At 37.4% G+C, this 12,098-nt stretch overlaps 1 protein-coding gene across 1 annotated transcript; it reads left to right on the forward strand.

The window, feature by feature from the left end:
* Positions 1 to 3,386: 3,386 nt before the first annotated feature.
* Positions 3,387 to 10,179, forward strand: LOC118321055 (secretory carrier-associated membrane protein 5-like). Its single transcript, XM_035652240.1, has 7 exons — positions 3,387 to 3,471; positions 3,924 to 3,979; positions 4,406 to 4,525; positions 6,109 to 6,265; positions 7,367 to 7,468; positions 8,355 to 8,472; positions 9,185 to 10,179. The coding sequence occupies exons 2-7, from the start codon at positions 3,973 to 3,975 to the stop codon at positions 9,362 to 9,364; spliced, it is 684 nt and encodes a 227-aa protein (XP_035508133.1). The 5' UTR covers positions 3,387 to 3,471; positions 3,924 to 3,972; the 3' UTR covers positions 9,365 to 10,179.
* The last annotated feature ends 1,919 nt before the right edge of the window (positions 10,180 to 12,098 follow it).

Genomic DNA, 12,098 nt, shown 5'->3' on the forward strand with positions numbered 1-12,098 from the left:
TTTTTAAGTTAATTTATAGACTATGTGTCTGTATTTTTTCTTGCATGGACAACACTGTAATGTACTTTCTTCTGGTATCAGGCAGGTGTCTCTTCACCAGTTCAGAACACAACTGCTGATCAATCCAGGGTGTAACTGTCTCTTCCCATTGTAAGCTTAAGCTTGGATTGGCCAGTGCCCAGGATGCTGACCAGGATAAATGATTAAAAAATGTGATGGTTGGATGCATGGACGCTTCAAGCTACCTTTTTCATACATGTAGCACACTGGGTGGAAAACATGGGGCGTCATTTCCATCATATTACTACTTTTAACATGCAGGAAGGAATGGTCATCAGAATATGATTTCTTTGTTAAAGTTACAAGGATTGGACTATTACATAGGCACCTACCTTGCACTGCTGAGTTTACTGATTGGTGTGAGGTAAATGAGTTGATTACATAGAGAATACTATGCATGACAAATTTAACCTGATGAAAAGCCATATATCTAATGAAGAAACAAAATGTACTCATTGTATGAATCTTTAAATGGGCTATTCAATATCTAAAATATAACCTTGTTTTGCAAGTGTGCAAGGTTATATTCTCAGCAGTCACACACATTGTCCCGTTTTTTTCATTGTTCAGCTCAGAGAAGTATTCTTGATTACACCCTGGGTAGGATAATCAGAAAATGTAAAATGGAGAACAATGAAATGTCTTCTCTGCTTGATTTTGTGTAAATTATTACATTAAGTAAATATTGATGTCTTATCATCTTACCACTATTTAATTTAATTAATTTATCTATTTACATTTAATTTCTTAGAACCCAAATCTCCTTCTGCCAATTCTGATATATTTTCCATTTCAACTAGAGGGATGACGAAGGTGAGTTTACCAAACTCTGAAATTAGAATTTAGCTTAAATTGTCATATATAGAAAAAGTTTGTTATTGATATCTGCTTGTCTTGTCTTGTAACTACAATTGTGACAATGCATTTGTACCAGTAAACTTTAAGTGCAGAAAGTATTTATGATGGAGAATAAAGTAGTTTGGAGCCAATTACAATACAAATTGCTTTTTTATGCTCTTACTCATTTTTAGTGTAGCAGAGTAAATAATGGTGGCCTATGACCAAAGTCAATCTTCTGTTTTTGGTCTATACAATTCTGAATGAAACCCACAGAAATAACAACTCCACGAGCACTGGTGGTATATTATCTTTATTTACATTAGCAAATAACTAAATGACTAATATTTGTGCTTTATGTCTGTTTCCTTATTTGTATTGTTGAACACTTTCTGTTGCATGGGTTAGAACACTGCATGAGCCATGTGGCCTCATCTGGGAGTATTATGTCCGTGCTGTAGGTTGGCATTTGCAATGATAATGTAAATGATTCCACAGGGAGGTGGAAGCACAGGCTCGACTACAAAACAGCACCACAACACCATTATAGCTGGTAAAGATTTTTGCTGAAGGACAGTAGTCTTCATATTCACTATGCCTCACCACTGTAGGGAGTTAGTTAAGTGCAGAAATGTATATTGTTTTGGTCTGTGTGGGATGGTTCTGGATCTAGCAGTCTACATAATATCAAATTATAACTGAGAACTGGTGTTAATGATAATTGTGCTATTCAAAACCAGGCCATGACATTAATGATTCAAAGTCAGAAAATATTTCTCTACTTATTTTCAGTGAGTGAACTTGATCTAGTAAATGTGTTATTGTGGCAAAACAAAAGTAATCCTTCAATCACCTTATCAATTACAGTGGACCCAATGCAGAATTGGTAATTGGTCATTTGGGTGTTATTACCATAGTGTATTGGCTCTTAGATTTTATTTATGAATTATATTTTTGTTTAATGATTATTTGTATGTACCCTTACATCTTATTGCATACCATAACTGTACCCATCACTAAGGTTACCAAGCTCCAGACCTCTGTATTTTTTCAAGGGGTATTCAACCAAAGTCGTGAAATAACTGACTTAAAATAATTTTAGTTTAATGCATGCCCCCCTAAAGTTCAGATTTTAGACCTCAGTATTTCTAAATGTACTCTAAGAAAGCAATATTGAAAATGTCAAATGCCAAGAATTAGGTTTAAGGTTATGTTGTGTTTAGGGTTCCAGATCCAGTTGAAGCACTGATGCATATCACAAAGTTTGTCTGCTGTGAGACCTGCTGCACTCCACCTGACTATTGCTATACCAAACACTGATCAGCCATAACATTATGACCGCTGACGGATGACGTGAATAACACTGATTATCTGGTTATCATGGCACCTGTCAGTGGGTGGGATATATTAGGCAGCAATGAACATTTTGTCCTCAAAGTTGATGTGTTAGAAGCAGGAAAAGAATTGTGATGGCTAGATGACTGGGTCAGAGGATCTCCAAACATGCAGCTCTTGTGGGGTGTTCCCGGTTTGCAGTAGCCAGTACCTATAAGAAGTGCTCCAAGGAAGGAAAAGCGGTGAACCGGAGACATGGCAATGTGTGGCTAAGGTTCAGTGATCCATGTGGTCCGATCCAACAGACGAGTTACTAAAGCTCAAACTGCTGAAAAAGTGAATGCTGGTTCTGATAGAAAGGTGTCAGAACACACAGTGCATCACAGTTTGTTGCATATGGGGCTGCATAATGTTTGCTGGTCTGGGGCTGCATAACATTATGACCACCAGGGTGCCCAGGTGGTCATAATGTTATGGCTGATGGGTGTATGATAATCTTTTGTTGATGACTTAACACATCTTCATTCAGTCTACCAATTAAAATGATCCTTCTTAATCATCCAAGCAAAGGTATGCAAATTAGTGTGTTTAAAGTACACTTTTCTTCTGGAGTCTCTCACTGCAGTGAAACAGCAACCCCTGCTGGAGAGTAGGAGTTACTTACTCAGTCACTTCACCTGTCAGTGCTCATAATGTTATAACTTACTATATACATAATCTATTCATTTCTTTTCTGTTGCAAAGTAGATGCATTGCTGCTCATTACAGCAACAAGTGCAAAACAATACAAACAAAAGTATGAGAGCGTCACTCATTTCAGATGCACACGGTAGATACAAGGTTTCTATCCTTACTGAAATAACAGCTCAGCTATGAGGCTGGTAGTTTTCAGTGTAATGGTACACTGTTTACCTCGGTCGGTGGGCCAGATTCAGCACCATGGACAGAGTGCTAAACAGTGATTGGGTCAACAATACAACGTCAAGGATTAGAGTAATCTGCCTATTGGTCTGAATCAAAGTGACAGCGGACTCCAGCACGGTGATTGGTCGAGAATAAGGGTAGTGAGGATTTATCCCTCTGGCCATACTGCACAGAAGAAAGTATTATAATAGTGTAACACAGTAGTTTGCTTGCAGATATCGTCTGGCTGGCAGTGAGTCCTACTCTTCATCAGGCTAGTGAAGCTTTCTGGAGACGGTGCACTTTAAACAGACAGGCGGCTGCTCTTTGCAGGAGGTAAGCAGATTATGTTTCCTGTGGAATCCGTAATTCCTGTCTAGTTATAGCCAGCGCTCTGAAATATCCAACTGTCTTCGCACCTCGCTTCATTTTACCCAGTGGAGCAACCAGCGTGTGCGTTCCCAGTCTCCCTGTGTGTGTGTGTGTGTGTGTGAGCATTTGCTGGTGGCTCGACTGAAACCGGAAGGATTCAGTCGTTAAAATCTTATCAGCAGCAGTGAGTCGGTGCCTTGAGGGCTCACACATTAAATCCGCCGGCAGAACGTGTGGACGCTCAGCTTACAGCAGCCTTCCTCTCATAAAGTGTGTCCTGGTCCAATAAGACCTGCTCCAACGCCTACAGTATGACACGCACATGGACAGAACTGAAAAATGACCACACAGGATAAGGGATACAGCAATAAGTCAGCACCCACAGTCCTAACCTGCAGTTCCTTTCTGATTGACAGGCCCAAAAGACTGAAGAAGGAGGAAATCTGAGCTGTACACTTTATCCACATGGCAGGTAAGTAGGTTAATTACACAACCTTTACAGCCTGTTTACTCAGTATATATTTATTTTATTATTTGTCTGCAAGCTGTTTATCCATTACAGTATATGCAACCTGTTTGCATTATGTATATAATTTGATACATTACTGCACAGCATGTTTACATTACAGTTTACATTTTACTAACCTAGCTACCGCAGTATTATATTTTATTTTATATTTAGTTAAATACCATATTATATATTAGATTTTGTTCCTCTTACTGATTTTTCTTTATTCATATTTTATATACATAAGAGCACTGTTGGAGCCTGATATCTAACAATTGGACGGCCAACAAGTGCTTCATTTTAATTGTTGTGCGTATGACAATAAAGAACTTGAAACTAGAAGATCACCATATGCCATATGTCTAACTGTTATGAAATGATTTGTCTCAGAGCCCAACTTCCCTCCGCTGCCTGGATTCATTCCACTCAAGCCATGCTTCTACCAGGACTTCGATGAGATCCCTGAACAGCACCGCAGCATGTGCAAGAAAATGTACCACCTGTGGATGTGTGAGTGCCTTAAAGTGATATTGTATTGCTGTAGTAGTGGAATGTTACATAATACGTGTATCTGACAACTACATGAACTTTAGAGCTTCAATTTCACCTATGAAACTTTAAAATGACCGTTTCTCCAATATAATAACTGAAGCCTAAAAAAGAAAAAGAAAAATCATCAGAAGTTCCTGGAGATCTTATAAAAGTCTCCCCAGTTGTTAACACATGATAAGAAGTATGTAACAGAAGGGCAGTGGTTTACAAGGGTCTCTTTGGTCCAAAAAGATTTTTTATTTTATTTTCATTGGCTGTTATCCTGACTGGTTTATTTGCTAATGAGTCATAGCGCTGACCAGATGGCCTTGGTTTGAGCAGAGCAGTTAACGTTGAAATTGTGTTAAACAATTTTTGCCAGAAGCACTTTCATCAAAGTTTATCACACCATAAACAAGCAGCACAATGATATTTGTGATATTGCTTTGGTCTGGAAGCTCCCTGGCCGTCCATGAAGGCATGCAACATTTACATAGTGACAATGACACTAACTTAGCCATTAGGAATAGGGCAATAAGCCAATTAGCAGTAGAGTAACGTGAAAATAATGAAAACAAAGGTGAAGCTTTGGGGTTGATGCAGGGATGTAACTGATTTTTGGTGAAGCCAGAAGTCCAGAAGTGCTTCTCTACTCCTATATACCTGCTGCTAACCACAGTTTCATTGTGTTTGCAGTCAGCACACAGTACAATGAACAGAAGATGTTTTCCTTTTGAAGAAATCATTTATGCACTATAAGATATGCATATATCACTCTGAACTATCAATCATTGTGACTAAACTCTTTTCTTTCTGCAGGCGACTTCGTTTTTAGTAAACGATAAACATAAGCAGGTATTCAAAGTTCCAATCTGCTCTTGATTGTGCTATTATTTCTTTCTTTCTGTAGCAGTTTTCTGTATTGGTCTTTGCTGCATTTGGGTTTGCCATTTGCCATATGCTACAATGTGCATGTATGGCATACACATTGCTTTTTCTTTTTGAGTGCTGTTGTGCTGTTTTGTTCTTAAGTTTTCTGAGCATGTTTTTTCATTTCATGTGTGAAAATCATTTGAAGCCAGACAGTATTTTTTTTCTGTTGTGTAATTACGAAACATAACTGTGTTCCTTAATAGCTGTCATGTTGCAGCTGTGTTTAGCCTCATAATTCTCTTGTAAAGCACTCAGCATTTTTCTCTATAGACCGACATTTGAAGCTGATTGGCCTTCCCTGCTAGTTTAGGGAAGAGAGATGGGACTAAAGCGAAGAGCTCCAATTAGAATTAAGTGTGACTTAAGCGGGGAGTACTGTAGCCTCATAACAGTACTGAGAATTAATAGACAAGGACACCCGGAAAAAGGCTATTCAGGGAACACAAGCCATCTTGTGAGTCAAGCATTGCAATTATATATTTCACATTATACTAATGTGGGTGCCGTCATATCCACTTTCCAATCTTTTCTCTGCATGTGTATGTGTATGTGAACCCAATAGATAAACCCAATAGATTTTTTTTTTGGATCAATACCTAAAATACAGTATGTCTGTTTTGTCCTTACAGTGAATAGTGCTACTCTTGCGGTGAATCTCATTGGGTGTTTTGCTTGGATGTTTGGTGGAGGTGGCGTGACCAACTTTGGACTGGCTATCATCTGGCTCATCATGTTCACTCCCTGCTCTTATGTCTGTTGGTTCAGGCCCATCTACAAGGCCTTCAAGTGAGTCAAATATGATGTACTGACTTTTAAAATATTATTTTGTCAGTGCTGCAGCAGTAACTCATTATACAGCTGTACATTTTGCTGGCACAGCTAAGGATGTGCATCTCCGTCACTGAGGCTGATGCGAATCACATCTCTATGCATTGCCAACGATCCAGTACATTAAAGATACATATGAAGCAACGATAAATGCGGTACAATTCCCCCCTATTGCGATAATTATATATTCATAAATCCTTGTGTATCATATACAATGTATACTATGTTATCAAATAACATAATATTACCGGCTTAGACAGCAATTATGATTGCATATTGTAATAATACTACAGGGATTATTGGTGTAGTCCTTTGATGTCCTTTGTCCTCTTTACATATCCACACACTAAAATTTACACATTTTAGTTCACTTTGGTAGAGTAGAGGACTACTGTAGATCACAGGGCATTTCCATCTAATGCCATTTTATGTGAAGATGCAAAACAAAAAAGAGTTTCTGTGTGAGAAACTCATTGGGTCCACATGGCACCGTTTTGCAGTCCGTAGTTACTGTGTGGTGTATATAATTTATATTCATCTAGGGCTAATTTTTCCTCCACTCTCTTAAAGTGTTGAGTGGCAGCAGAGATAAATGATCCAGCTAGTCCCTTTGGAAGCAGAAGGGCACCCAGAACATCTTCAATCTACCTTCACCGAAGGGCAGCACAATTAAAAGGGCTGCCAAAAGAAATACCTTAAATCATTCTTTTATCTTCTAGCATGGGTACGCTTCCCGCTCCTTGACCAGTTTGCAGAGTCAGGGACAGCCGACTTTTTGTCTAGTAAAGTAGATGGTGCCCTGATGCAGAATGTGGGTCATGGTGAAGATCAAGGAATCAGCTCATAGAAGCACATATTCATCACCTACAGGAGGGGGGGGGGAAGTAGGGGTGGCACGCTCTCGTAGAAGGAGAAGGACCCTGGAAAGGATAGGCGGTTGTATATAATAGATGGGTGGATGGATGAATAATATCACACAAGATATAAGATGCGAGTGCAAGATGTAGAGTAGTAATATATTTTGTGTAAATAATTTTTGATCTGTTTGTTTTTCCGTAGGAGTGACAGCTCCTTCAACTTTATGCAGTTCTTTTTTGTGTTCATGGCACAAGTTGGCATCAGCATCATCCAAAGCATAGGCATCCCTGGATGGGGAGTATGGTAAGAGTGAGATATTGAAAATGCATGGAATTTATTTGTTTCAAATAGTTTTTCATATTTTAGAGAGAATAAGATTGCATGTTTATCAGTCTTTTATTTGAAGGATTTCATTTGATGTTGATTTCTTGAGGAGGAGAAAACATATTATGTCAATAAAATATTATGTCAAGGGCAATTCTTGTGATGTTAGATTGTATTCATTGATTTTGAAAAAAAATTTACTAAAGTAATAGACAATAAATACTGAAGTAAGTGTCACTACACCAAGGTACAAAGACTCATAATTAGACTCAGTCAGTCTAGTGCAACTCAAGTACCAGTCATTCCTAAAGTTATTTCTACCAGTGTTTGTAAGTAGCTAATTCATGGCTATGCAACAATAACTAATATTAACAATCAGAAATTATTTTAATAAGGCTACAAAATCTACCTTTGACTTAAACATTTTAGGTTTTTTTTAAAGACCTTCATCGCTGCTTTCATTAACATGACAGTGATGGAACATCAGAAATTGCCCTCATATAACTTTTATGATAGTCCTGTTATTAGATTTTAAGAGGCTGTTAAAGAGATCCTCAAAATGTCACCTGACTCAGGCTGATGATCAGAAATTAATATTATGACAGCCACCATAAAGTTTATAAATGTCACCATGTGCAATTGGCTATCCTCATGTATGAGCTATAAAACTTTTAAACTTTATATTGCAGTAGTTAAAGTCCACAAAATTACTGGCATTTAACATCCAGATGTTCAGTGGTAGTGTCATGATGAGAGACACCGTACAATCCGATAACAGATGGTTATGGTTCATGCTGTGTTCGTATTCTAAAATGAATCATTTTTCTGATAAAATTGTGTTAATGGTCATCTGTGTCTTTTTCAGTGGTTGGTTAGCTACCATCTCCTTCTTCAGCTATAACATTTTTATTGCGCTGATCATGTTGGTCCCTACTATCATGTTCACTGCAGTCGCCTCACTGTCCTTCATTGCTCTCACCAAGGTAAGAATTTCACTTTTTTTTCCACAAAGGGAAATGTAGAGAGGAAATCTATTTGACTCACTTTTCTGTCATTGTATGTGACTTCCACTATGTCTTTAGTTGCATCTTAGTTACCTTATTGTGGTAGAAAATAGTCTTACAGCCTTTGGTCAGTCCACAATTTGATTGATTGTTTAATTTTCTCTCATATCAATAAACCAACATTGTTAGGTTTAAAATGAATTCCATTCAGTCCTTCGCTGTACCTAAAACACAGTATTCCCTAAAAAGATTTACTGATTAGCTGTAATACTCTAAAACTTTATGTAATAAAGTTAACTAAGGCAGTGTCACCAAAGTGTGCCCTTCGGGGGAAAGTTGAAAAATAAAAAATAGTTTTATAATATTAGAACTAAATGCTGTTTTATTTTTTGTGAGATAAAATTCTTTAAACTTGTAGGATCATTAATTATTACTTATTTTTCATGATATGGGCATACTATGAGAAAGACACATTGCGTACGATGTCAGTCAATTAAGGCAACTTGTACCATTTTGTATCTAATCAATAAATAAAAAAGTTGTTTGCCTTTGTCCCGTGGTCGACCATTAAGTTTCAGTTTTAGCCATCCAAGGAAAAAAGTTTGGGCCCTGAACTAAAGTAATTAACACCTCTTATCTTCCACACGTGAAGGCTTGTCTGTAATAACTTGCAATACCATCTTGTCTGCAGATCCATAACTTTTACCGTGGCAGTGGGGGCAGCATGTCCAAAGCTCAGGAGGAATGGGCCACAGGAGCCTGGAAGAACCCTCATGTGCAAGAAGCAGCCCAGCAGGCCGCCATGGGGGCAGCTACTGGAGCCATGCAGGACCAGTACTCCAGCCCACAATATAACGATAACCAGATGTAGCCTCTGCAAAACCGAGGTATCAAAGAAATGACGCAATATTTATGCCAAAGTCTGAGCAACAGGGTTAGAATATTTGACCATTTCCCACGATATTGTTGATTTTTAAGTTAAAAAAAAAGGTTTCAGAAACAACACTGTTCAGTTTTTTACATTTTTGGCCAAAATACTGATTCAGCAGCGATTTCAAGCAATTTCATCATTTGGCAACAAATAGCTCTGAACATCTGTGGAAAGCTTGTTTTCGCCTTCCTACATTAAAGAGCATGATAATTATTTGTTGTCTTTTATATAATTTCATATGTTTCTTTCCGGTTTTGGAGATTGAAATGAAACTAGCTTTGAATGTGTATTACTTTAGTGGCTCCATGAGAGCCGTGTGCTGATGTGCTCTTTGTGTTGAGCTGCAGTTCTAGCAATTTGTACAAGAGAAAAATATCTTTTTTTTGTTTATTCAAAAATACAAACAATTGATGTACAGGGACTTTTGATGTTTTGATAGATATTCAATGATTTAGTATTATCTTATTTCATGTATTTACCAATGCACTAATGTAATTGTGCATTAGAACAATAAAATGTTTAGGATGTAAAGTTACTTTTCTTGTATTTTAAATTTAAAGTTATATAAAAGATCACATGTAATATTGTAACATTACAAATCACGCTACTTTACAGGATCTCAGTATAATTTAATCATATTTCTATGCATTTTATCAGGGATTGCACTGTGAAATGAAAGAATGTTTTAATGTTGAAAGGAAGTCTGTCTGTATTAAAATAGGAAACAGTATTATTGCAAGTTTTCATTTGGATTTAATAGAAACTGAAAATTGAAACGCTAAAGCTGACTCTTTGGTGTAGCTTCTTGATGACATGTCTACTTCACACTGATGATTTACCTCACAGGAATTAAATAAATGATTATGGTTCTATGTAGATTCAGAAAAAAAAAAAGTGAAATATGTGCTGTAGTCACCTCTAGTTTATTAGAAACGTGACAGTTTTGTACTGAATGCCAATGTAGCCTGTGCTCTTTTATAAACTGTTATGTGAAATGCAGTGTTTAAAAGACAACTTTGAACTTGCGGTGTGGCAGTTTGACCACAGAGAGGCGCTGATGGTTTTAGTATGAAATAAAAAGCTCCACCATATACAGATTACCTTCATTCATCCTTCACAGATCATAGTCTGCATTTATCCCCTCTATTGCCTGCTTCTCTCTTTTTCTCTGTCTCTCTTTCATTGTGTCCCCCTCCCTCCCCCCTGCCCTCTCATTCTTCCTCCCCCATCACACTGAATGTGGACTATGGAAATCAAGGTAATCACCCACTCATAGCAACAAATATATTTTATGACATGCATGCTCTATTTTAGTAGCAATCTGCATCACATTGACACAGTTACAGTACATTATGGTCAATTGGCTGCCTGGTATTGCAACCTGTGATAAGCAGCTCTACTGGAGGGGGTTAAAAACCTTGCTCAAAGGCACCTCAAAGACAGTTGGTAGTGAATGGCAGATCATTGCTCACGCTCTCCTCCCACCAAGCTGGGCTTTTATAGAGTTTCTCTCTGACCTCTGGTAACTATACCACAATCCATATTTACTTCTCATCCTGTATTCTTTATATTCCTTAAAATATTATGACATGAAATAATCCTTGTTCATGTTTCTATTGTTTTCGAGAAGCTATAACAGCTGCATTTTCCATAAAGTCTTTAACCTTTTTTTGCCCCCCAAAAATATGAGGTCTCGTTTTGTTTTTTCCTAAAACAAATCATGTTGATATGTGAAGGTACTGTAGCCACTTCACAGTTATGACCTTCATAGTTAGACTGAAATCAAGGATTTTAGTATAATGAACATCCTTATTGTTTATATAAAATCTTCAGACAAGCTGCTAAGTTTAATTTCCACAGATTGCAAAAAGTTTGTTATATTATTATTCTGCAGTTGTTCAAAGAGGTTGCTTTGTATGAAGCCTCTTTGTTTCTTGTTTGAGTATTTTGTTATTTGCCCCATTTAATCAAGACATTGTACTCAATCATTAAAATGCGATTTTGAATTGTTTCCAATACATTACACACAGCAAATGGTACTGCAGCCACATTTAAACACTGTTAAAATAGGAAATTAAAAATAGGAGGCACATTATTTGCCTTCAGGTGGTAGTATTGGTTCTCTGTGGCTGTCTACCAGTCACACTGACTGTCCTCCGGGGGCACTATTTGACTTATATCTTTCTTCAAAGTGACATATTTATTTAAGTCTGAACAAGCACATATAGAATATGAGATAGTTAGGATGACTGATACTACTTGCCTGAGCAAAAATTGCATTTTTTAAAACTTACATGACGGCAAACTCAATTTCTCCCTTGACATCCTGTGAGCAGGTGACCATCTTAAATTAGATTCAAAATACATTCTAAATAGATTTATCTGTGGATGTCCTCTTTCCTTCTGTCTGCCTCTCCCTCTGTTGTAAGAGTGATATAGAATTACTCTGTGGAGAGGAAGATGAAACTATACAGCGATATAGATACCCAGAGGACCCACCAGCAGCCACCAACAAACACTGTAATTGCTATACACATGGAAATCTCTTGTGACAAGTGGTCATAGCAAAGTCTTCAGGTAAACAGCACTGGTTTTCAGCTACAAAATATAATCATTGATTTATAACAAATCAAGACTCTGCAGATGCCTTTCCTTTTAAAATTCGATTTTGTCT

This window comes from Morone saxatilis, unplaced genomic scaffold (assembly GCF_004916995.1).
Source record: "Morone saxatilis isolate NCDOM2014 unplaced genomic scaffold, NCSU_SB_2.0 Contig11, whole genome shotgun sequence".
Lineage (NCBI taxonomy): Eukaryota > Metazoa > Chordata > Actinopteri > Moronidae > Morone > Morone saxatilis.

Excerpts from the sequence above, each read along its gene's own strand:
- LOC118321055 (XM_035652240.1), top strand. Across the intron at positions 6,266-7,366 it reads CCCATCTACAAGGCCTTCAA|GAGTGACAGCTCCTTCAACT; the intron begins GTGAGTCAAATA and ends GTTTTTCCGTAG. Across the intron at positions 8,473-9,184 it reads CCTTCATTGCTCTCACCAAG|ATCCATAACTTTTACCGTGG; the intron begins GTAAGAATTTCA and ends TCTTGTCTGCAG.